This window comes from Dicentrarchus labrax, unplaced genomic scaffold, assembly GCF_905237075.1.
Source record: "Dicentrarchus labrax unplaced genomic scaffold, dlabrax2021, whole genome shotgun sequence".
Taxonomy (NCBI): domain Eukaryota; kingdom Metazoa; phylum Chordata; class Actinopteri; family Moronidae; genus Dicentrarchus; species Dicentrarchus labrax.
Window position 1 is genome coordinate 11,411,101 of NW_026136714.1, and position 27,891 is coordinate 11,438,991.

Sequence of the window (27,891 nt, forward strand, 5' to 3'; positions counted from 1 at the left end):
AGAGCCGGGCAGATAGAGAAGGGTAAGCGCAAAGTTGGACATTTTTTTCTTTTTTGGTCAAAGTGCAGATGGATATGAATGCAAGTAAAGCATTTAACTCTGACGGCATTTCAGCATGAAAGGGTTTTGCCTATTTCTCCCAGTTTCTATACTAAAATCTGCAGGTCGGTATTGGTCCGTCTTTCCCCTAATAGTATCACAGCAATGTGAGTCAGTCACTCACAGAACATCTTCCATAAAAGTAAAATGTCTGCATTTATTCTAGCATTGTCTAATTTTCTTCCTTTCTGTAATTTTTTTCTCCATAGATCACCAACCGCTACATTTATGATACTGTGTTGCTGCTGGCCAATACCTTCCACAGAAAGTTGGAGGATAGGAAGTGGCACAGCATGGCCAGTCTGAGCTGCATCAGGAAGAATTCCAAACCATGGCAGGGAGGCAAAAGCATGCTGGATACTGTCAAAAAGGTATGAAAATGCAGACGACAACACACACTTTTCCTTGCAAATCTTACAGAAAATGTATTACTTACTACAGTAAGTATGAAACATACAGGCACAAAGGTAAGCCAGCTTCCTGAGTTCTGGATAACTTGTTAGCTATACCCCCAAATTTAGAGCATGAGCTGATCTAAAAAGGTCTGTTCTGTAAAAGTTCATCCAGATATGTAAGGGCGCCTGGACACATATAGTGACATACGTGCAAACACCTTTGTTACTACTAACTACAAATAACTTAATATGAAGTGTCCCAATTCCCACCAACTTAAAGGTCCAGTGTGTAGGATTAAGTGACATCTATCGGTGTAGGCGCTATCAAAAGCCAGTGTTTGGTTTGCCCGCCTTGTCAGCCTTCTTTACCTGGAGATTGTTGTGAACAGGTAATTCAAATCCTGCAAGGAGAAACATGTATGAAAGACTAAAACACTGTAAAACACCTTCCCTTGAGTCCCTAAATACTATAATTACCTTAGATTGACAAATATCAACTCCAAACTTTACCAATAGTATATTTAATATATTGTGTTCTTTTTCTATGGTTTTAAACTAAAAGTAAATCAGACCAGGGCATTGCTGAACTAACATAGACCTACTTTTGTGTACAGAAGCAACAGTCAGTCTTTTTAAAAAAAGCATATATACCTGATACAAATCTGATAAATACAACCAACAGTTTAATCCTCCCCATTCCCTGATTTATATTTGAACTGTTGATGATATTGCAACGACCCAAAGTCACTTGACTGTAATGTCAGTTAATGTACTGTCCATCTGTTTCATCAGCCTCTTGTGGTTCTCTACTGCTGTGTGATGCTTGTAGGTGTGTCCATGCCAGTTTGACAGCTCATACTGTGTCTCAAAAAAAAAAACCCAAAAGAGTTATTGGAGAACGTATTCACAATATAAAGTTGTACTCACAGCAGACAACGTGAGTTTGGAGTTGAGTCTTGATTACTACATTTCCAAAAAAAGCACATGCCCATCTCCTAACTACAACATGCAAGTATAATTTCAGATTTCTTCCTATTTTTAGATGTGTCTCATGTGTATCTTTTAGCGATGGGAAAGTACAATTCTCACACTTTTCATTTAGGGAGCATGTATTTGCATTTCAAGACATTGTGCTCATTACATGAAATTTTGGAGACCAGGCACTATTGTTCCTTAGCTGAGACACTCTAGTTGAAACAGCATGATGCAGTCACTGCTAAATTCATTTATATAATGCCATCTCTTGGTATAACTAAAATCCCCTCCAGGGATGAAGAATGACATGGAGGAGGCTTTAAATAAGTCTACCATTTTTGTATTGTGTTATCACATGGAAATCCAATTTTTGTTCATTACTTCAACTGAAAGTTTCCAAGTTTTTGTCTGAGCTCAGTTAGACTTCATGACCCAAGTGCTCATGAATTCAAAGAATTGCATACCTTACAAAAAATCCACATGCATCAATCAGCAAGTTTTTCTCAGTTCCTGAATAGTTGACTTTTGGGAGATAGGGGATTTCATCCTGCAGCTGTGATTTTATGAATCTCTGCATTTCACCTTGAGTTTAGGCTGGAGTTTGGCAACACTTTCATCACTGTTAAATCCAATTGGATCAATGCCCTCTGTTTTGATATCAATAAAAAACTACTCCAGGGATGGCAGTTTGACTGAATGATGAAGCCAAGTGAAATGCTAATTTAGGATTAGTGTCAGACAATAATAAATGCGGCGCAATGGCTTTCATATCTATCTCTGCATTTCACCTTGAGATCAGGCTGGGGTTTGGCAACACTTTCATCAGCCAGCCCCGGCTGTTAAACCAGCCCTGATGGCTGTCTCAACAGAGCTGTGTTAAAGAGCCCTGAGCACTAATAGAGTTGAGTTCAACAGCCTGGCATCAGTTCCATTTTACAGTGTATCAGCAGTGTGCTTACTTTACTTTGCGTGCCTGTGTGTTTAATCAGCGTTTTGGTATGCAGGGCCATTATGGTAATGATAAATACTAATTTGCAGCTGTTGATGAGGAGCTCTGTTGATGTTGTTGTTTGGTGTTCATTGACAAATTTAGAGTAGCGAATGAAATGCAGCAGGTGAAACTGCTGTTACACTGATCCTCAAAGTCTCAAGTGTGTGCTGTGTTTGAGCTGTTAGGATAGTGACATGTAGTCTCCTATCATTGGCTGCTATATATCCACCTTTGAGTGTCAGTGACTCAAGCAGTCTTAGGATTCATTCAACAAATGTATTGATCATTCATCAAGGCACGTAAGTCCTGCGATGCAGCCCAAGATCTCCAGCCAGGGCCCATGAGACTGGTTCAAAGTCCAAGCTCAACTCTTCCAGATTAATTATTGCTGCTATTATTAAATTCAGAGTTGCTCTCTTTCATGTTATTTTTTAAGGCAAAACAAGTCAAGTCCATTTATACAGCGCAATTCAGACACAAGGCAATTCAAAGTGCTTAACACTGGCATAGAAATACATCAAAAATAAGACATTAAGAATTTAATTTAAGACCTTTTCAAACATCGTAAAGCAGCTTTCAGTTCTCTGTTTTTCACTCAGTGGCATGTTCTTTATATCAAGCAATTAAAAAATAGATAATTGTTGCGAATGTATTGTGCCAATACTGAGCTGCCACCATCAATTAACTGAATAATTATGAAAGGCAATGAACAGTATCCGAGCGGGTCCCCCCCTTCCCTAGCTTGCAAGGAAGCAAATAAACATGTACTTTATTGAGGGTGATAATGTGTGTGTGTGTGTGTGTGTGTTGGTTGACCCTTGGGGAATGACATAATTAAATATGCTTACAGTATACCAAATGGCACATTAACATCGTTTATCAACTATATCATATACTCATAAAGGACACACTAATGCAACCATTTTCTCCCCTTATTTTTATATCAACACATCCACACCTAAGACACGTGTATGCAAACTGTACATACACCCATGCATGTGTGATGAAAAAGATACTGTATGTACCACACAAATATGTCTAAATATTTCATCTGAAATGGGAGGTACATCACTAGCTAGACAACAACCAAGTTTGTTTGCTCTTGTAGCTTATTTGCAGAGTCATTATTTCTATGAGCCTCGCCAAATGAGAGCCTTGCCAAATGAGAGCCTTGCCAAATGAGTTCACACAATGCTGATTATATCAACACCAGGTAAATCTCTCTGTACTTTGCAATATATGAAGTTTTCAAATCTGGTGTCTGTAGCGTCAGCAGTGATTGGTTTGCCAGAGCTGAAGGGGGTAGCAACTTGTCACACACACCCTCACTCGTCAGCTCAGGGAATATCTAGGCCAACCCCTGACAACAAAATGTCTGTAATTCATAGTTCAGCCATTCTACAGAATCAGATTATTCTCCAACTCTGTCTTCTACTTTGTGGATGCACCATCAAAACGCTCACAGCATGACCATTCCCTGGAGTTGACAGCAGTATACTGTCCGGACTATGGCCAGAATGCTGCTGCCAGAGTTGTTGAAGTTGTTGCCAGAGTTGTTAAAGAATGACTAAGCTTGTCTATTAGACACAAGAAGCTTCACTTGGGTTTATTTTCATTGGCCAAAGGTTGTACATCTCAAACTGAGTATTTTTGTTTGCTTCCTTGAAACCCAAAGAAGAGTTTTTTTGTATAAGGACTCATTCATTGATAGCTGAACTATGTTTTTTTTTTATTGAGTTCTGACTGTTATTAACAGTGGTGGTGCTGAAATTCTTGTGTTTTGTGTTTGTGTAATCACTCACTGCCAGAAGCCGAAGACGAAAGTTCTGTTCTGCAGGTCTAACCAATGATAGGTTGAAAAAACATTATTTATAATGCCATATGTCAACAAATCGATGATAGTTATCAGAGAGTCATTAGGGTTATGATGATGAAAGTATTGTAATGAATTGAATTATCTGACGGTGTGTGCATGCTATGCATGTGTCACCACACATGAATGGCAAGTTTCATACCCACAGGTGCAAGCACATACACACACAGAGCATGAATCATATGTAGGAGTATAACACCTCTCCTTCCCTGAAGCAGGCAGTGTCACTTTCAGGTCACACTACCAGGAGGCAGGGCATAGGTTGGGGACTGAATGTGTGTGTGTGTGTGTGTGTGTGTGTGTGTGTGTGTGTGTGTGTGTGTGTGTGTGTGTGTGTGTGTGTGTGTGTGCTGGTGAGTAAATATACCTCCCCACACAGGACACTGTATGCCCCTAGTGCACATATGTCCAATGGCTCCAAATACACAATTTTTTCATCAACCTGGTACTTCCAGAACATTGCAACAAACCTAATGTTTCCTGTTTTTGACACATAAAAAGTATGCACATATACAAAATCACATTGTTATATTTTAGTCCATTACAACAAAAAGGTTTTCCTATTCAGTACCCGTGCTAAATGACGACATATAATAATTTCACAAGGGGCAGACAGATGATTCATGTCTCAGTTTCACTGTCTGCGGTTATCATACTGATCAATCATCAATTTTACCACACCATGGTAAAATGTCAACAGTCATCAGTTAAAAACATTCTGTCTTGTCCTTGCAGTTCGGAGTGAGCGGCCTCACCAGTTTCCTGGAGTTCACTGACAATGGCAGTAACCCCAACATCTTCTTTGAAATCCTGGGAACAAATTATGGAGAAGACAGGGGACGAGGAGTCAGTAGGGTAAGTAGTTAAAACAGAACCCGTGTTGTGTACTGCTGTGGGTGAAGGGGGAATAATTTCTGCTCTAATGTGTAGAGTAGATTTACATAATTCCTGGATTTATCAAGGAATTTCACTGCACCTGCTCTCTACATTATTTTCACCTCATATTTATTCAGGTTATTCCTTGTGGCTGTCACCCCTGTGTAGCAGAGTACAGCCCTGCCACCTCCCTGCATTTACTTCTGGAATTGTCTGGATTTCTAAACCTAGTTAAAAGTGTGGCAGAACAAATGCAAAGAAGAAGTTACATCTTTACATTTGTATCTCTTTCAGTTCACAGTCCTCTTTTCTTGTGTTTAGTAGTGCTTGTTTTTTTCATGTTTTTATGTGCACAAGTAGAATGCAGCATCAGCCCAGCAACCCATCTCCCCTGCAATAAATTCCAGTATTAAATGGATTAATTAGAAGCATTTTCAAGTGGTATTAGGTAATGACACATGCATAATGAATTTTAACAGCCCTCATGAAAGACATCCCTTCCCCTCACAGACACCCACGCACACGTTCATAACTCTGTTTGTTTATTGATTATGTGTGTGCATCTGTGTGTATGTGTTGGTGTACATGTGTGCAAGTGTCTGTCTGCACTTTTTGTCAAAATATAATCAGCGACTCTCAGTCACAGCTGATGCCATAAACTCAAATATGGGAGGTAAATTCTGTACTTCCTGTATAACTGTGTTATATTTTTTATGTTTATATTGTTAGGTTCAAAGCTCCTAAATGTATGCATGGATAAGCATACATCATTGAAATGAGTTACCATATAAGACCCAGAACGGCAATGCACAATCCTTCACAAAATGCTGTTGGACAGAGGGACATCACACACACACCACACACACACACACACACACACACACACACACACACACACACACACACAGTGTCTGTCCTCCATTGTGGAGGGATCTCTTTACGAATACAGTTGAGATAGTGAGCTGTGATTATGGATAATGTGGTGAGACACCAACATAACGCAGCATGCCATCACAGACAAAATTAATCTTTAAAGCACAGCATAATTACATTTAGGCACAATTCCCTAATCAGAGAGCATAATTACATCTGAGGGAATTAAGGCACTTGTTATACAGTTTTCCTGCAACAGTCTCCCTTAATACTCCAAACATTTGTTGGTCTGTCATTTGGATTCAATTAAATTCGTACATGGAATCAAATTACTAAAGAGAGGCTAATATTCCTTGCCTAGAATCGCCTTCCTAAATGATATGTAGCCCTGTAAAAGTGTGTTCATATAGGCCATCTAACCTGCAATAAAAGCATGGCAGATATATGCCACGCTAGGAAAAAATTTAACCTGACTCCGACCACCTCACCACCATGAAGAAAAGAGAAAATCCTCTCCTGAATCACAGTATAAATGTGTATAAAGGAAAAGCTAAAATGAAATTAAAGCCTTGGGATAGCAGTAAAAAATGGTAACCATGTAATGCCCTTCAAGCGACCCACTACCTCCATTCACATGTTCACATGTGACAGAATAGTTGGCAGACCCATTTCCTTTTTGTTTCGATGGACAAGGACAAGGACCGCTATGTATGTAAAATGATTTATTCTACTCTCTGCAGTGTGAGCATGAAAAGACAGGTTAAAAGTGGACAAAGACCTCAATGTAAATTGATGATTATGAAAAGTAACCTTGTCTCTCTCAACCCAGGTTAACGCCCTTACCGTATGCAATGATGGCTTGAGTGACAATACTTTATTCTCAGGTTAACTATGCTGTGGGAATCACCACTGTGTAGTGAAGATGGCTTTTTATTATAATGCATCCAAATATGGCTGTCCAGTATTGCAGTACTTCCTTCCTACATTCACTTGGAATTAACCAGGAACATAGTGCCTTTGCAATCATTTGACATGATGAAAAAGTAGTCAGCCTATGTCAGAATTATTATCACATGTCTTTATATTTTGGAAAATAGAGCTGACCTTGGTGTGAACGGAAAAAAGCAAAAATCCCAGGACCAGTAAAAACTGACCAAACCAATACCTTTCTTATTTAGTGTTACTTGTGCACAGCTGGAAACATACTAACTAGATTATACCATATTTTTCTTAAAACCTGCTGTTTTATAGAAACAGTGACAAGAAACAGTAACTGTTTTTTTATGAATCATCTTGCAATCACAATTAGCAAAATTAAGCAATCAGCAATAGCTTAATTTCATTTTATAAGATGGTTGCATTTCATCTTGCGATGCAGTGGCTTTTTTAAATAGAAGTCACTGCTCAGGGAAGCTATCAGCAAGAGCTAAATAAATGTTCATGATATATTTGGGAGCAGTTATTATTCAATAACACACAGAGAGGGGGAAATTGTTTTAGCAGTAACTGTATTAGCTTTTTTATACATTTAAAAAAATATCCTTTAATTTCAGTGTTATTTTCAGTGTTACAACATTTTAACGTTGGCATGCATTTAACATCCCCCATGGTCTCATGATAGAGGGCTTATCTGATAAATAACCTTCAATCTATTATTTAGCCTTTACCCTGTGGTAATTGTGTGTCTTTTAACAGTTGTGGACACTGAGGTTTCACCTGTCAGTGACCTTCCCTAAAAGAAACATGTCTTAACTCTTGAACCAAATTAAATCAACCTTGGTTATTTTTTTCAATAAATTATAGATCATCTCTCTCTGTGTGTCTGCTCACCACATCTCGCTACGATTTGCATTAACTTTCATACTATATGAAGCCAAATGTATTTATCTTGTCCCTGACTGCTTTCAGGACACTGATGCATCTGAAAAAATGGATAATGGGTGCATCCCCATGTATTTTATATTGAAGAGCCATTTGGTGTCTTCATTAAATATTTCTGAATTAAGGACAACAGGCCTCAAAGAGCCCAATTACTGTACATTGCGATCACTGTGATATTGAGATATAAAGTCAGTGTCTGTCTACTTGATCAAACCATTTACAGTATATGCACACTCCCCTAATTATGGCATGAAATCCACATTCTGTTGAGGATACCACTTAACCTGTGCTTTATTTCCAATCCTCCCTCACTCTCCTCTTTCAGTCTTCTTTCATATCCCTGTTGAGAGTTTCACTAATGACAGACAGAGTCCTTTTTTGTTTTGTTTTCCTATCTTACCATAATTAAGTTATTCTTTTGAGGACCTCTTTTTTCCCTAATTCCCTTTTCACTAAATATTTTCTATTCTTTTGCCTCTCTCTTTTCTGTCTGCCATTTTATAAATCCTCCACCTTGCCCCAATCTGCTTTCACCCTTTTCAATCCTCAATCCCTTCTCATGACATTTATCCCGATCATACTTCACACATATGCATACAGTTGTCCAGTGATAATGATAATAGCAGACACCTGAGATTGTCATAATCATTACTGCTACACTGTGGTAAAATTGGCTTTCTGCTCCATTACCCTCAGTGGCTATACATGGAAGCCTATATCTCTCTCACTATACATCTACAGGCATGGCAGGCTCCACTGCTCTCTTATATGAGGCGACAAGTCTGCCATGTGTAATTGCTTCGTTAGCTATCTGCGACATCTTAAATGACTTCAGAGAGGAAAAATGGCATCAGATTTATTCTTTAGAACCAGCACAATAAAAAAGGGTTGTGGCAAAGTGGGGGGAAAAAGGAGGATAGGGTTGGGGAGTGGGAGGTGATGAGTGAACAGAGAATGACTGATTTGCTGCTAGATTAAGGAAAAGGATAGAAGTGAAGAAGAGAAAGGCAAAATGAAACGGGAAGAAGAGAGAGGGGAGACTAGAAAGGAGATAGGTCTTTAGAGATCCCATACAAGAGATAGAAACAGCAGCACAGGTCATGATACACTCACAATCATTACATTCTTACTCTCTCACACATGCTCATGCTCTCTTTTCCCTCTCACATTGGCACATATTCGCCGTCTTTTAGAGGGAAACAGAAATATTCTCCCTCTTTAGAAGAATCAATGGCCTTGCAAACTGCAGTGCTCTTAAATTGAGGTCACCTTCAATTATCGTCTCCAGTCTCCTCTGACATATGTGGTAAATTACGCTAAGTGACTTCAGAGACTCATGGGACCTTGGAAGCCCCCTCACAGTCCTGTCATCATACGAGAAACATTTCTTCCATTACATGTTTTGAACGATTGAAAGACATTTTTTTTATGTGATGACTTAATGTGCCCACCAACTCAAACACACATAATAGCCACAGTTCACTCAGGAACACACAAGCCCATGCGCGCACACACATATGCATAAATCTTCTGGCATGTTTGGAAATGCTAAACTAACCCTTTTGGCTTTGCATGACAATTAATGTCAGTCTGCATGACCGTCAGTACGTAACGCAGGGAAACACTGGGTTTTCTCTACTTTCAACTAAGAACACAGCCATGCATGCAGGGAGAGGATTTGCTATCAAACATAACCTATTTCAACTGAGTTCCAAACAGTTAATTATTGTTGACAGAGTTTCTTTCATAAGGCTAAGCCGTAGTGACACACAAAGCTGTTATATTCCTTTTTTATAAAATGAAACAAACATCTGTGGAAACATATTTTCTCTGTGTATTAACCTATGGATCAGGATCAGGAACCAAACCTGAATCAGGCTTCCCAGTAGTTTGTCTCCTGGTGGCAAGAAAAGCAGTGAATTTTTGGTAGCGCCTCTCCCAGAACAAGGAGGTAAATCTTTTATTTAACTTATTCCAGCTCTATTGAATTTCCAGTATACAACTTTTTTTATATATCTTTTTTATAATAAGTGTCACAGAAGGATCTGATTTTTATTTTTTAAAGAGCTTTTCTTTTCCATTGTAGTCTACGGGAACAATCTCCATGTCTGAACAAGTTTTGACAAAACTGAGATACACTTAAGTGGCATCTAGCAGTGTAGTTGCAGATTGCAACTCCCTTACTTCAGCCTCCGCTTCTAAAGGTGTGAACGGCTGGGTTACTGGGTAAACATGGCGGTTCAACATGGCAGAATCTACAGAAGGTGATCTGCAGTAGATATAAAGGGCTCATTCTAAGGTAACAAAAACTTAACTATAATGAAAGGAAATGATAATGACAACTTACTTATGCATATTATATTCAATTCTGCCTATAGATCATCCTAAATGTTACACACTGGACCTTTGCATGTTTTATTTTGTGTGTGTGTGGTTTTGTTTGGCTTATTGGAGACCCTACCCTGGCATAACACAGTACCCTAAGACATTTAGATAGCAACTCCCTGCTGTTTTTGTTCTCTCTCAGACACTCACCTGTTATTGGCATACAGACCAATATCCTCTTGCTAGTCTCTGTTCAGATATTACTTTGATCTGCTCACAGTGCACAGTACACCAGGACTCATATCCAGCTATCTGTTGAAATCAAACATGCCAATGATTTTTGCTGGATTGGGAGCCCAAATTGATGTTGACTTTGTCATACAAGCCTAAAAGTCTACAGCCATGCTAGTCCCGTGCAAGTGAACATTCAAGTATAATGCTTTCTATGTTTGCTATCTTAGTTTAGTGTGTTACCATGCTAACATTTGCTAAATAGCACTAAACAGAAAATACAACTAAGGATGATGGGAAAGTTATTTCAGGTGTTTTGGACAATTTAAAAATTTAACCTGATGATGGAGTTTGATGAAAAGTTATTACAATTCTTCCTGAGCAGAACATGAATGTCTGTACTGAATTCCATGGCTTCATTCTGTAACTGTCAAGACATTTAACTTAAAACCACAAATGTCAACCTTATGGTGGCGCTGGAGTAAAGGTCAGAGGATCACCAGAGTCAATTGAATTCGTCCTCTGGGAATCCTGAATGTCTGGTAAAATGTTATGCCAATCCTTCAAGTAGATGTAGTAATATTGTACTCGAGAAATACAACTTTGATCTGCTGGTGGCGCTAGATGAAAAGTCAAAGCTCAGTTCTGATATAATCCAAATTTAAATGGAAATGTGTGTGCAGTCAGTATAGAGAAACAATCTGGGCAAACTGTTGAACAATAAAACTGTACTAAATAAGACCTAAAAGCCAGATCAAGATTTCTGATAATATCTAATATACCACGGTTGCTAACAAGGAAATGGGCATGATAAGGTGTTTAATAAATTGAGATTTTTTATGCACAGCATGTAGTTTGTGTACAGCACCCTCTCACGCATGCTCTGATCACGGAATGAAATACTGAGGATGCAGCTCTAAAGGGCAAGTTAGCCAGCGCTATTTTAAGGAGGTTAGATGAGGGGCATCACCACTGGAACTGATTATTACAATTATGTAAAAAAGTCCTGCAGGGTGAGATAGAGAGGGTGATGCGAAAAGAGAGGGAGATTAGAGAGGAGGTACTGATGAGTCACATAGAAAAAAGGCGGAAAGAGAGACGGCATTATGTGAGTCAGAGAAATGAGACAGATAGTAAGTTAGGGGGGAAGGAAAGTAAAATAAATAAATCAGAGGGAGAAAAAGAAAGAAAATCTGGGTGAAAACATGCAAAGAGTGAAGGGGCGCAAAGATAGTGACAGAGAAAAAATATCTCCAAGGGGAAAGATCCCTATTTCCCTCCAATTTTCCGTCCTATTAGGCACATTTGCATATATCTTTATTCAGCGTGTCTTCCCCCACCTCCGGGGCAGGTGGGAGATTGTGGAAAGAATGGAGGGGGCAGGAAGTGGAAGAAGGGGTATGCAGTAAAAGATGCAAGGGGGGAAAGGAGGATGGAAAAGGGAAAAGAAAACAGGAGGGAAGAACAGAGTAGTAGGGAGGAAGGGAAGAGAGGACGTCATTGATTTGTCCTGCTTCACAGATTCTTTCCTCTCCACTTCTTTCCTTCCTGGTCATCTCACCTGATAGAAGAGTGTGTGTGTGTGTGTGTGTGTGTGTGTGTGTGTGTGTGTGTGTGTGTGTGTGTGTGTGTGTGTGTGTGTGTGTGTGTGTGTGTGTGTCCATACATGGTACACTTCGCCTACTGGTTCAAAGAGAAAATTCAGAGAGTCTTTGTCCTTTTACTCCTCTTCCTTTTTCCCCTTTTTTCCATTTTATTCCTCTCATATTGGTTTATCCTTGCATTTTATGTGATGTATAGGCTAATACCATCATATGGTATGAAATGGATCCTAAATAAGATTATTCATACCTGACAATCGTATTTATTTATATTTTGTTTCCTTGATTATGTTTAATTAGAAAACTTTTTGAGTGCTTTAAAATGGGCCTCCGGACTTTTCTGAGTTATGTCTTCAAGATTTTAGAATAGGCCTACTTGACATTTAGTATTGTGAATTTTCAGCATACCAAAGTTTAAAAGTTTAAAACTTATAATTAAGTTCATCTTGTGAATTGGTGTGAGCCAGAAAATCTACATTTTGGATGGAGTTTAGTGCTGTTGAGGTGGGGCAAACCTCAATTTGCCCCAAAAAAGAATTAATCAATTTATCAACACCCTACCATTGCAACAAATGATCACCAAATGCCACCACAGAAACGAGAATATTGGCTTTGTACTGCAAGAGAAGTTGGGCTTCCCATTCACAGGGTTTATGGAGCCTGCATGTTACAGCCATTACAAGAACAAGTACTTTTACATTCACTGCAACACTTCACAGTGGTGTTTGCTATGAAGAGCCTTCATTAAAAGCACTTCAGCTTAGTTTTTTTATTTAATATTATAAAACATTTAGTTTCATTTAGCACTGCATCAACTGAGTAAAAACCAACAAAGCCCTTTTCAACACAAAGATCACTTAGACTACAACCTGTCATGCATATGTCTGTCTACTTATTGGCAGTGTTTTTCTTTGTGGAATTAGATAAAAGGATATAAATTTAATCTTTCTGTGTACAGTGCAAAAATGACATGTTTGAGACATGTGCAGCGTAGCTTAGAACAAAGTACAGAGCGGCAGCTTGTCTAGCTCCATCAAAGGTACTTTTAACAACTACTGCATTAATATGTGTAGAGAAAGAAAATAAAAACATTGTGTTTGCTTACCCATGGGGGCTAACAGCAACTAGGTCCACTGCAAGCACACATTGTCCAATTAGTTTTGTTCTCATATTGAAGTGCATGGCTTTTCAAGCTGTGCAGCTCAGAACAAAAACTCAGGTATGTATGGTTATTGTTTTGACTTTGTGTCCCCCGTTTTGTCATTGACCAATCTCACTACAGAACTCAAAAAGATGAAATTGATATTGATCTTCTTATTTAATTCCCAGTCAGACAGCTAACATATTTTCCAAAATGTTGAAGTATTCCTTTAAGGCTTCACTTCTCAGTCTTATCTTTTGTCTTGTCCTTCGCTGAAGTGCGGCTCGGGCAGGAGTACTAAATAGATATTCTTTCAACCTTTGTGATAACAGCTTTTACTGAAGCTCATGAATGATTGAGTATTTTCAGGCTCCTTCTATAGCTTGATTGATGTCAACAATTTGTTTTAGCTGGAAGGTTGTGTCAATCATGACTGAACACACATGCAGTGACCAGTAAGTTATATTCTGGGTGACCACAGCGCAGTGGACACTGGACACTAATTGAAGCTGACAAACTGCCTCTGGTGTCCTTGGATCAACTAAGTGTGGCAGCGCATGCAAATTTTTGCTGTTTGTGTCTCTGTATACATGAGAGAGAAGAGACATATCAAAAAGCATAGAGAGGAAGGGGGTAGCAAGTTGGAGACAAAAAGGGGAAGCAAATAAGGGAAGCAGACGAATATGAAAACGGAGAGGAGTGGGTGACAGCATTTTTAACTATTACCTGCTGTCACACAAACCCCATTGGGAAATTCATTGTGGTGCCAAACAAAAACACCCGTTGTGTAAACAGTATGGGTAACACCAAACACTAGCCCGGCAGCCACTCGTCTGCTTCTCTGTTTATTGAGACAAGCCAGGAGAAGTTTTATTCCCCAGATGCTCCACTGTCAATCCTGTCTCATGTCTCAGCCAAGGCAGATTCCGTGCAGTGACATAAGGAAATCAAGCTGCTGATTTTTAAGAAACATGCTGCTACTGTATAGGTAGATGCATTATAATAAGTTTCTGCTGTACATTATCATTCAAAGGATTTGAGAGTCAATGTGCTGTAACGGCTTCCAGGGTCTCACAGAAAGAAAGAAAGCAAGAATGAAAAGGAAGGATGAAAGAATAGCGGTGCCACTGTGTGCGCATACAGAAGTTTTCATTTGGCTCCCTACCTATTTCTGGGATACTGTAGGCACAATTGTCTGTATAAACCCTGTGCTTGAAAAGAAAAGCATACAGGAGAGTGCTGAAGAAGTCAGCATTATAAATCTCTGATGCCAGCCCCATTCCCCAACCCTACCTTGTTGATTTGCTCAGCCACTGTGCTGCAGTGAAGAATAAGACGTGCTGCATTTTTTTTAAACCAGAGTACTAAAAGAATTCTTGATTAATGTAGACAGAAAACAGCCATACATCTCCAATTGTGTTTGTTCATAATTTTGTTTTTGTTCTCATGACTTTTGAACCAAGTCAGGCCACTGTCTGAACGTCTGACGTTCAGGCAGGGAGAAGAAATATGCCCAAGCACTCTGTCTCTGGATGTTATTAATACATTACTTCAGGTTCTCTTAGAGAGCAAGGGGGAAAAAAAGGCCGGCATGTCTGGGTGGATGGAAGAATAAAGGTTCAGGGAGATAAAAAAGAAAGTGGTGGGGTGGTTGGTCAGAGTTCTATGTGAAATGGTGGGAAGACAGGAGGAGGGATTCAGGGAGGGAGTAGAAAAAATGAAAGAGCAGCCCTCAAGCTAATGTTTTTATTTAAGTCAAGTCAGAGAGATGTATGGGCATTTGAGCACAGAGGCAGAGTGATGGATGGACAGAGGGGGGAAAAAAGGAATAGGGAAATGAGGTGGGTTGTCAGTCCTTGGGTTAATCGTTGCCATGCAGTGGATGGATGGATTGATGGATGGATAAATGGATTGACAGGAGTGGGGATGTGAAGGAGAGATAAGGGGGAGGCCTAATTGCCTGTGACCTGGTTGTAAACATAGCACTGCTAAGGTGGCAGCAGAGAATAAGGGAGGGATCAGTGAAAAATAAATGAGAGCGAGAGAGCATTGATATCTGACACCAAGGTTGTGTCCTCGTGTTAAACACACCATGGCTGTGTGAATAGTGGCAGACAACTGGCCTGTGGAGAGAAGAGGGAAGGGGACCTCACCCGAAACTTTGACGCAGGAGAGGAGAATTTCAGAGGCCGAGAGCTTGGTCAAGGATTACAGAAGAGAAGAGATTAAGTGAGGTGAATACTAAAATGTGTAGAGGACAGAATATTGAGTGTCTACAGAGAAAAATATGCCACAGAAGAAGGAACACATCTTAATACTGTTGCTCTAGCAAGGAAGAAATAATAAAAAAAAGTTTGGTGAATTGTGAGAGTGCTTTTCAGGGGTCAGGTCTTCTCTGCAGGAAAAGGACAGTCTGGTGCAATGCTGCTCAGCTGGGAACATTTAAACTGCGCTCCAACTGAGGAATACAAAGGAGATGGACAGACAGACAAACAGGTAGACGGAAAGGTGTATCAACAAAAACAAAAGGCATTTTTTTAGGTTGACAACTCCCACCCCATTTTCACAGGCAGTTTTCCACATCCACTTAAAAATGGATAATTTGGAGCAGTTAGTCAAATGAGAAAGTGGGGCTGCAAAAGGGCAAGATTCCTATGCTGGTGTGAATATAATGTGCTCAAATCTGACAAATTCCTTGTGATTTTAAATCTGCCAGTTGTCCAAGGGTGGGAAGAAATAAAGAGACACAGTGAGAAATTGAGCTGTGTGAGGAGACGCTGGGGCAAACTGGACAGGTGTCTTCACTCAGGTGTAAGTGAATAGCATTACCTGACATTACCTTGCTTCCCCGTGAAATTGGCAAATTTCCCATAACTTTCCACTTTTTCTTAGAGCTAAATCTGTGCTGGCTCTCTGACAAGTATTCCCGATGGCACCAGCAGAAGCAGAGGCTGCTGCAATGATGGAACTGATGAAGGAGCTATGTGAATTGATGGGACCCGTCACAGTCTCACACAGTCCCGGTTTCAACATCCTGTCCTTAACTCCATTATATTACCAGGCACATAATCCTCTTGTCTAAAATGAGCACCCCGTATGACTGTGGATTTTAGGCACAAATTCGTCTGTAAAACCCTGCCTTCACACCATACAAAAGGCACTCTGCCATGACCGTTAGGACGATTTCCTGTATGGGAAAGTCTTGACTTTCAGAGACAGATTCAGACTACAAAAAATGCTTACTTAACAGTACGTCTGTCCTACTGTCCTGTTCTGTGTATAACTATAAACGCTATTGTACAAGCAGTATTTTTTCTTCGAATAACTTAAATTATGCCAAAGTCAGCAGAAATTCAAACTACTCAATGTTGACATGGGTTTAGAGACACTCAAGCACACTAAAGACAGGGTGAGAGAAACAAAGAGTAGCTGCATGACTTCAGTTCTTAGGTAATCCTGCCTCTAGAGGCCAATCATGGCCTCTTCACTCTTCCACTGAATAATCAGTAAATATTGGCCCAAAGCTATTAAGAACACCAGCCAATTATTCCCCTCATAATTACTAAGACCTCATTTTCAATATGACGTTTTTTCATCACACATACACTTACCATAATAAAAAGTCCCCTGAACAGCATGTAACCCCTTAAGAGCTACTTTAGTAAGAAACTATGAGTAAGGAAACAGCATTTCCTTTAACTCACCCATAGTGTTAGGGGCCAAGATATAGGACAAGGGTACCATCACCCCTACTCCTCATTAAAGGTGCAACCTGCCCTTAAACAAGGGCGCATACTGTAGGCACAATTATCTCAAGTCAAGTCAGCTTTATTTGTCAAATATGCTATACATGCACGACATACAGCACAGATGAAATATCAGTCCTCTCGGACCCTGTGTAAACATATATAACTGGGAACCTGTCCTTGGTAGCTTTCCTTACCTAATGCAGTGTATCATGGGATAACATGCAATCCTTAAAAGGATAAATAAATTAAATTGGACTGAATGCAGGCCATCTACTAATCAAATGTGTTGTCAGTTGCTGCAACACCTTGTCCTTGAAATAAAACCTTAGAATGTGTACTGTTCCACGGAAGAACAGTCATTACTTTTTTTCATAATACCAGTTAAATATGTTTTTATCTATTGTGTTAAATTCTAAAAATAAGGAAATTAATTTCTCTTTATCTGTTATCGCTCTTTTAATTTGCTGCCCCTGGTTTCTCTTCCTCATTCCCTGATACAAACACACACATTAATTCACACCACAGCCTATCTCAGTCTATCAGGGGACTGAAAACAAAACAATTATATCATGGAATAATCTACGAGGGAATCACCACATGCCTACAGTAGATTTTCTCATAGGCTAAATAAGCATAGGCAAAAAGAATTTACAGCAGATACGTTCCTGTCTGTGTGTGTGCGTGTGTGCGTGTGCGTGCGTGTGTGTGTGTGCGTGCGTGTGTGTGCGTATGTGTGTGTGTGTACGTGTACACATACTAAAGTGATTACAGTAGGGGGAACAGATTTGCATTGGTTTGATATGCCATCCATCTTTCCCTCCCTCTTCTTCCACCTCTTGTCACCACCCCTCTTCTCTCATTTCATTTCCTCTTCTCTCATCTCCTTTCCTATCATCTCATTCTGCACCTCGCTCTCTCACTCTGTTGCTGTCTCGCTCTCTCACTCTGTTGCTCTCTCTCTTCTTCTGCCTTCTCTGAATTTGCAATAGGCCCTTTCAGCACCAGAACCTACTGAATTATATGAAGGTGTTTGACTATCCATGCCATCACCCTGGTCTGTAAAATCTGTGTCTTAATTCTTCAGTCTGCTGGTCTGGTAACACTAGCTTTTATTTGTTTATCATAGTCTGTATTTAGCTTTCCATGCACAGCAAGTCAGCATGTATGATTGCCAACTTGTCAGTGTTTTGAAGAAATGGCCTATTTTTGTTCATCTGACTACCCGTTCATCGTCGTCAGATCTGGACCTTAGTATCTTTTCCGAGAGGTAAAAGTAATGAAATAATTGCATAAAAATAATTGTCCTTTGTTGCGTACCCCCAAAACCTGTAAGTTCAGTTTTTCTACCTCTACCTACCTTTTTCTAAAAACCTGTGTACAGCAATGCTGGTGAGGTACTCAGGGGGTTAGGGTTGAGCTGAATTAAGGTACTGGCACCTTTTTGGTCCAATTCAGGCACTGGTTTGTACCCATTCGTTGTCCCATTACTTAAAAAATATAATTAGTACTGATATGAATAGTATTTCTCCACCTCCAAGCTCACTTGCCTTCAAATGGCTTCTTGCTCCCTCCCAATGTATCTTGCTACATGTATCCATCTTACTATACATTTTTTTCTGTCCCTCCCTCTCTCCTTTCTCCATCTAGACATTTCTCCCTCCATTTATCAGTCTAATTTCTGTCTCTTATGTCTGCCCTTCCCATAGCTACTCCTTCTTGTCTCCTCTATAATGCCCCTCCTTCTCTCTCTCTCTTTTGCTCTCCCTCTCTTTCTCTCTGCCAGCTAGGCCTGCAGGCTTTCAGCAGCATTACAGCGTGTAAACCTCGGATTACAGCAGCCAGAGTCTGCCTAGCACTGCATGCCTCTGTGGATCATAAATACACAAGTGTGTGAATACACACCCACCCACATGCTACTTACACATACACATGCAAGATATTTACATAGCCGCAGACTCACATGGACCTTACAGATAGAAAATACACTTATGTACATAGAACATACACCTACTGTGTACACAAACAGTATGAATACGCGCACACACACAAGGTTACTGTGCACAAACACCATCACCGTTCTACTCCATCTCAAGTTCCTTAACTCCCTCTTTACTCCCCATGTCGCTACCATAGCTAACTCGCTAGAGGATTAGCTCCCCTCTCCTCGTGTGTGTTTACCTAACTTCTCTGCTGATTATTTCTGCCGTTTACCCCAGCTGGCCTCCCTGTACTACACTCAGTTGCTGGCCACCTCCCTCCACTCAATGTGGGTTGTGAAGGACACATGTAAGGATAACACATTTGTTAGGGCTCTCTCAACATCTCCTGCTGGGTTACCCTTGAGTAAGGTAAACCAACTCTGTTCCCTTGAAATGACAAATGATTAAAAGTTTCTATTGAAGTGATTTGCCACGTCACAGCATACTGAATATATAGTGTCTGTAAAACATTGTCTGACAATGGATTTCATAAAAGTTCCCAACAATATCCTCTCTTGAAATACAGTATCCACTGATAGCAATTTTATCATTTACCTGCGACTTCCCTGTGCTTCAAAAACATTGTATTTCGCTCAGTGTAAAAATATGAATTCCCCAACATTACCAAAACATTCCCGGTGAACATGATCCATGTAGCATTTACATTTTAGAAAGGGAGGGTGTAGTGTGGAAGGTGCAATCTGCAACTGCACTGCTAGATGCCACCAAATCCTGCTTGCTGGTCCTAAGGATGAGCCAAAGCTTCACTTTCATTTTTATGTACACTCTTAATTAGCTTGGTGGGTCAAACCATTTCTTTGCCAGGGTTTGGGGTTTGGAATCTACTGTGGTGTTCCATATTGTAGAGGTGCTTGAGGTTTTTTTTATTTAAGACACCTACTTCACATTTAAAATTTTCATCAGTGTCACAGAAAGTGTTTTTCAAACCTTTACTGCATCAACATTTGATATTCTGAATGGGTAGAAGTTGCCCTTCCCAGGGCAGCACACCTGAAAGTATATATTAGTTTTTCCAGGCAGGAAGGCCGTAGGCAAGGCAGGGAATAGGCAAGAACAAAGAGAACAGCATGATGTGCCTTGAATTTAATTCTAATTCTGTTTTGATGTGAAAAGGTGAATCTATCCCTTAATACCACATTAGTTATACTTTATCATCTCCTATCTGCCTTATGATGTTAAGACCACTATTGCAAGTGGCTTTTACCTAGATTTTGTTGACTGCCCCTTGTTTTTATCCTCACCCCTCAGTGCATGTATATGCATGTGTCTACTGCTGCGAAAGTTGTTATTGTGTCTTCCTGATCATCTATCCATCTGTTTGTTCATGTCTCTGTCCCAACTTTCCAATCTCTGCTTTCTGTGTTTGCCTGTGTGCCTGTTGTCTTTTCCTGCTAGTGAAGTGTCAGTTTACGGCAAAGGTCAAGAGATGTGTTAATGCAACAAAACGGCTGCTTTTGGACACACCAGGCTCAAAGACAGGCCCTCGGTGCACAGCAGGAATCAGAGTGACGGGTGACAGGACAGAATGTGTTTCTGTGTGTGCAAGAGAGAGAGTGAGTGTTGGACAGCTGAGAAGTGAAGGGCGCCAAGTGTATCCTGCTGCCAGAATGGCTGTAAAACAGCCCCTAACTGTCCCCACGTGCGCACACACACACACACACACACACACACACACACACACACTTGCAGACCTAAAATGTCAGTGTCTGTTTCTTCAGAGGTACAGTTCATGATGTCCAGCAGTCAGCTGTCTACCAGACCTGTCAAGGTTGTAACATCTGAGTCACAGTTACTGACTGACTGAGTGACCAGCTCACTGACTTGCTTGTCCACTGAACTGCATGAACAGACCGGCCGTCAGACTGACTGACACACTGGTTAGCAATCTGAGTGCAGCTGACGTTTTGTAAATGGACTTGCTACTGTAGGTGTCATTTCCTACTTCCTCAGCAGGGCTACTGAGAAATCAAATGATAAACAGGTAGTTAGGATAGAGTTACAGTAAATGCAGCCAATCCACTGCAATTTGAAGCTTAAAGATGAATAGTGTGTCTCCTGGAGGCATAGCTGCACAATATTAGCTTGCAAGTGAAGAAGTAATAAAATAGTAGATCACAGGGATTATTAATGGCAATTAACTGTAATTTGATTGTAGAAAATCGACCAAGTAATTAGAATTGCATTGTTGAATTTGCCATTGATGTGAATGTTGTGATGGATGATTGCAATTTTCCTGTTATAAGCAAATGAAAGTGTTTTGCTAATGAGACATTTCATATCAATCATATACTCATATACTGATTTTCCATGCATGTGTACAATTTTTGTACCAATATTTTACCAGCATACCCATATCCCATGGTATTTGCTGGACTGTGTGTATTTTATTTCACCAATAAAATAAGTCTGTCTGAAGCTAAAACAACAGTGGGGGTTATTAATTTGTGTTTTTTATTCATTCTCCATGCTGTGACATGCTTTTTGAAGCACCTTTCCAATATACAATCATCTGGTGTAGTGACAATAAGAAAAAAGAGGTTGAAAAAGAAGAGGCAGAAGAAGACATTAACACAGTAAGCCTGGCCTGGTGCAACACTTATAAAACTGAAATCCATCTACCTTAAGGTTTGTCAGTGAGCTTTATGTAGAACCTGCAAAAGAGGTTTTGGTAGAATTATGGCTCTCTGCTTTTCTAAGATAGTGCTTCACAAAGTTTTAGTGATGATCCAGGTAGATGCTCTACTTTTTCTGAAGATTTTACATAAATCATGTGGTAGGCTGAATGAAAGCCTGTCCATGTTGGCAGATGGGTCGTCTGAATGTAGGTAACTTTTTCAGATAGCACCCTCACAAATTTGACTGAAAAAGGTTCTGTGGACAAAACTAAAATCATGTTGTGGATGTCGTCTCTCTGATGGTTTAAAACCATACATCTAATTTGTACTTTACATTCATTCCATCATGATATCTCGCCGTATTTGTCCATGTATAATTTGTAACCCCACATATATGAGCATTTATTATTTATAACTCAGTGGTATTTAATGACTTTAGTTTATTCCTGCTGTGCTCAACTCCACTCAACTGTCCCTATGGATTTACTTCTTCATCTACACATGCATTTTGTGTGTGTGCATGTGTGTGTGCGGTCGGGTATATAAGTAGGTTTGCATTTTCAGTCACACACATTCTCTGCCTGCATGATTTTTCATGTGCACTTATACGTGTGTGTGTGTGAAGTCTTACTAAGCACATATAACCAGAGCACTTACCAAGCCACAGGTGTAGATATTTTATACACACTACCACAGTATAGTGAGTTAGCAATGTATGTATCCCAGAGTGTGATGGCAAAGAGGAAAAGAGAGAGACCTAATATGCCTGCCTACACCAGACAGATGAATGGAGGAGGGTGACAGAAATTGAAAGAGACAACAGACAAAAAAGTTGAAAACTTTTCCTCCCATTAACATTGTTGAAGAACTTTGCAGGTAACCCCCATCAGGTCAAACTTGTATTCCCCCCTGGATCCTCAACCTTTCAGCAGTCTTCCATCAGACTCCTCATCTGTACACTGTACTGTCTGACATCTCTCCTCTCATTTTCCTATGGGGAGAGTGAAAGCAGTGACAGAGAACATCTTTTTTTTAAATGACTTTGCCCATTTTCCCCCACAAGTCTCCTTTATACTTTCTGTCTTCTCTCCAATCACCATTTAGAGTCTGTCAGCCTCTTTCTCCCTGTCGTTTTCTCAGTTCCCATCTAAGCGAATATAAAAGACAAAAATAACAACCACATACAGAGATAAACACAAATTACATAAACACCTTATCATTAATTTGTAATGCATTTCTTTCTGATAAGATACCCATGGAACTCTTTTACATAGCTTAGTTTTACACAAACAAATGTATTCTCATTTGCCAAACATATCTCAAACACAGAGGTTAATTGATTTGGAAGAGATGTTCTACGAACTCCATTGAGGCAATATAAATAAAACATTGTATTCTCATTCAATTAAAAGCAGACAGACAATATATTAAATGATAATGCGGTTTAATTATTTAGTAATTTAATCATTTGAAGTTTGCTATTTAAAAGCATGTTAAAGCAGAAAGTTAGAATTGTATGTACACACACACCAAAACACTATCTAACTCTCTCTCACACACACACGTGCACACCTATGCACATACACATCTTCCCAACAATTCAAGCAAGCAATAAAACAGCTTGCAGCTCATCTGGGAAATCAGAACAGAGCTTGTTGTTGTCGCTATTGTAATGATCAGTTTGTATAGACTGCTGTGTGTGTGTATGAGACTGTGTTTGTGTGTGAGAGAGAGAGAGAGAGAGAGGGAGAGAGAATGAAAGCATATGAGTGATCTGGCAGAACCAAATGTGCAGTTTATTACTTCAGGTCCTGAACAGATCATCTACCGTCAGTATACTCCAGCTCTCACTCAGTTCTTTTGTGTTTGTTTTTTCCTCCTTTTCCACTCTTACTGCTCCCATATGCTCACCTCTACAGTACATATAGGGAAATGCAACTTAGTTATTCACAAAAGTCCCTATTCAAACCTTTAACCTAAGGACTTTAGGACATTTGTATGCTGCCTCTCTTCCACAACCAAAACCCTGCAATCTAAATATGACTGCAAGGATTTCTTGGTGTAAGATAAGAAATTCATATTCCTAAAACACCACAGTATATCACACATAGCTACACCATATAATGGACAACACCAAAGGTCAGTGCCGTCTAGTGGTGCAGTTGAAGATTACAACCCACTTGCCTTACCCTCCCATTGTAAGGGTGTAGAGGAAACTGTGGTGGCTACAAAACTTGAGAAAAATGCTAAAGGCCCTATCTAGACCTTGCGTTTGGTTTTTCCATTGTGGACTACTGTGGAAACATGGCAGTTCAACATAGAGGACCTGAATAGAACCTGCTATGGTTCTATATGAATATTATATTCCATTTCTGCTATTCTCCTAAATGTTACAAACTGTACCTTTCAAAGTTATTTGTAAAACGTATCCTCAAAGGGAAGCTGAATCTGTTCTTTCATTGAGTCTTTTCCTCTAATGCCCTGCATTTTTGTTATACAGTGACAGTGTTAATTGTAAATGAAAATCAGACAGACATTCATTTCACAAAATCCTTCTGTACCAAGAATGTGCTTTACGTACAGGCTGTTCCCACATCCCTCATACACAGCTCACATACCATTTGAATTTTCATCTCTCTCTCTCTCTCTCTCTCTCTCTCTCTCTCTCTCACCAAAAGTATGCAGATTTAATTTACAGTCAAAGAGTACAGTGGATGAATGTACTGAATACCCTATCTTCAACTAGTGAGGGGGAGTCAGAAGAATCATTGATTCTAATGGTTCATCATAAAACATTATAGGGCACAAGGTAGGTGCCATAAATCTTTTGGTGAGCTATAGTGAGTGGACCCGTCTTGCAAGTCCAGCATTTTTTTATAGATCCTGGCGACAAGTGCTGTGTCAACTAGATGTGCAGAGGCAAAGGGAGAACATCTCAAGTCTCTTTCTCCTGCTCTCTGACAATAATTTAATGTAATAAGCAGATAAAGAAGCAAAGAATATACGTCTACAGGCAGGAAGGACAGATTTGGTATATTGTGTCAACTTAACAAATGCTGTTGTGCCACCAGCTGTTAATTTGTGGTTGTCAGGGTGCTAAGTACACAAAACAAAATGAAAATACGTACAACATCTCAATGCAGTGGCCTTGGCCACCCATGACCCTGTCGCCGGTTCATCTCTTTTCCTTCCTTGGACCACTTTTGATAGGTACTGACCTCTGCAGACCGGGAACACTCCACAAGAGCTGCAGTTTTGGAGATGCTCTGATACTCTAGCCATCACAATTTGGCCCCAAAGTCACTCAGATCCTCACACTGCCCATTTTCCTGCTTCTAACACATCAACTTTGAGGACAAAATGTTCACTTGCTGCCTAATATATCCCACCCACTGACAGGTGCCATGATAACAAGATAGTAAGTGTTATTCACTTCACCTGTCAGTGATCATAATGTTATGGCTGATCTGTGTATACACAATGCAAATAAAGTAAGGCCTATGAGAGCAATGTTAAATCCATTATTCCATTTGATGTTACCTTGTAGAGCTCCCCCAAAGGGAATGAAATGATTGAATGACAGTAATTGGATGGACTGATTTTCTAGAGGCAAAAACTGTCCAGAATTAAAATGAAAGGTACCCAAAGCTATTGTCAACCTACAGCAGTGCTAATGCACATTCAGTTTTGAAACATACAGTGTGTGCTCTGAGTGCACAAATATGAGGCCAGTCCTCTGAAGGTTTGTGAAATGAGCTGGTAGACTGACATGACAATAGTGTAGTGTTGGAAAATAAATGTATCATAGTTTGTGAGGTTACTGGGTGCTTTTAGTACCTGTGTTTGATTCTAAACCCGTACCAAGATATCTATGATTTCAAAAATTTTAATCTCTATCTCACATTTACCTATTTTTATTTAGCTATACTGCTAAATATAACCCTACCATTAACTAAAGTTGTTCAATGGCTTAAACAGTTTGTCTATTTTCAAAAATGTATGTGGGAGAAAGAGACAGTCTGGGCTCCCACCAACAGCTCTTCTGTTTTAAAAATATTTCTAAAATTGCAAAGTAAATTTTCTCCTAAACATAGAGGAGATAATGCAAACCTGTTGGGAATTTTTTTAAAAAAAAGCTCTGTCTAAAGGACAATGTTTCCATTTAAATTATTAGCTTACATATTACACAGTTTATCAGTAATTTGCCAGCAATATTTATTTTGCTGTAGTAATTGTTTTTCTGAAATCCAATTCTATTGGAAGTAGGCAGCTGGGCAGAAGTTTGCCTAAGTGGCTTTTTAAAATATAATTGCTTTGCAGGTTGAGGTCCCATTATCAAAGACATAATGATCGTAATAGGACATTGTTCTTTTATAATTTCATCATACCAACTATTTATAACAAAAGCTATCAAATGAAACAAGGGCAGAAATTAAGAGAATGGCATTTGTGCAAATATTTGAAACACAGATGTGGAGATGGAGACCAGCGTGTGGACACATTCAAACAGCAGAATAGAATAGAATACACTTTTTAGGGAACTACTTTTCTCTGAGTGAGCAGGACGGATGAGCAGACACACTATAAGGCTGAGATTAGGCAGTCAGTGGTGCAGAGCACTGATACTAGTGCAGCATGGACTGCTTGCTGCAACAAGCTGTCCCTTCTCTGTTAGAAGATGGAGACAGAGAGAGGGACAGGGTAGAGACACAGAGGGGAAGATAGAGAAAGGGTTTGTGGGCTGTAAAATATTGGAAGAGGGATTGAAGGAAAGGAAAAAGAGAGGAGAGGACAGAAGGAAGGCTTGGTGTGCAAGCTGTTTGGAGACAGCACCGGCACACATGTTACTCATCAGCAGGGGAGAAAGAGGGGGTTGGGGGGGGACACTGGAGGAGAGAGTTGGAGACAGGAGCGGTGAAACTGCTCAGCAGCTTGTCTGTGTCCGTGCCTGGCTACTGTCTCTTTACTGCAACGGCAGATATATGAGTGTTTGGCAGAGACGACAGAAGGAGTGTTGTGAAGCTGGAAGCGACACACCAGTGTTTGGCAGATGGAACAAGGTTAGCACAGAGAAAACAGATGAATGGAGGGATAAAAAATCATATTGTACTTTTCTAGCTGTTGGTGAAGAGTAAGCAGATAAACTACAAGGAGATAAGAGTAGTCTGCACTAACAATTCAATAGTGCACTGCATTAGAAAGCCCAAAATCATATCTCTCTCGCTACTGGTGGAGCTGATGATGTGGGGTGAGAGGAAGTGTGGCGGCTAATACAGCAATTGCCCTGGTCCAATTTCATGGGAAGTTGCTTTTTTGTCTACCAGTAGTAATTTTAGGCATTGTGGGACAGATTTTTGACATTTATTCATACTTTTCTGATAGTTTTACTTCTTACAACTTCCTCTGCATATTGATTTTGTCGCAGCTGCCGAACTCTGTCTGTGCTGTATACACTGTTTCCATCTCTGTTGCTTCAAAATGTCACCTGCTATCGATTGCGTTTTGAATCGCTACAAGTCATATATGTAACAATCAAACCAAAAGCCACACTTTGTTGCACAGTGTGCTTTGATGCGTTTGCCACAGGGAGAGAAAGTGAGAGATGCATGAAGCCTCAAAATAATCCTAAGTGATATGGCATTTAGACTAGAGGATTGTCTGTCCGTACTGTATATGTGTGGTTTGTGTTCATGTAAGTGTGTGTGTAGGATGGGTGGGTGAGTTCTGTAGAGTGAAAGGGTTTGTTGTAACAGTAAATGACTCCGCTGGCCCCCACACAGCACCGGTCGATGGTCCAATTACTTTTAAATGTGTGTGGTTACACATCCCTTGAAGTGCCCGAGGTCCGTTTGTGTTTTTGTATGTGTGTGTGTGTGTGTGTGTGTGTGTGTGTGTGTGTGTGTGTGCGTGTGTGTGTTAGTAAGTGTTAGTTGGTCACGATGATGGTGGAGGTGGGAAGGTGACTAAAGTATATCACCTTTTTGCAGTATTAAAGGCTGCTGGTCAGGTCACCATGGCCTAACGATGCTGAAATAAACACACTGGTCAATGTGTGTGTGTGTGTTTCAAACTTTATTGAGCTCATAATTTTTGTCACAATCTCTCCATAATTTTTTTCCCCTTCTATTCACCAAGACAAATAGCATTATTGACTCTTTTGCTTAATTAAGAACACTATTTAAAAGCAGGTGTTTTATATCTACAAAACACATGCGTACAAATAATCGCCACTGGAATTGTTACATTCCCAGACTAACCCGAAGGAA

At 39.9% G+C, this 27,891-nt stretch overlaps 1 protein-coding gene across 6 annotated transcripts in view; it reads left to right on the forward strand.

Moving 5' to 3' along the window:
- The window catches only part of grid2 (glutamate receptor, ionotropic, delta 2), a 463,092-nt gene that overhangs the window by 316,979 nt on the left and 118,222 nt on the right, over positions 1–27,891 (forward strand). For all 6 annotated transcript variants that reach the window (XR_007887378.1, XR_007887379.1, XM_051421450.1 and 3 more), the window contains exons 7-8: positions 309–470; positions 5,069–5,188. Coding sequence is in view for 4 of the 6 variants with exons in the window: in XM_051421450.1 (XP_051277410.1) it covers positions 309–470; positions 5,069–5,188 (282 nt within the window). In the remaining 2 variants the exon portion in view is untranslated. The remainder of the gene's footprint in view (positions 1–308; positions 471–5,068; positions 5,189–27,891) is intronic.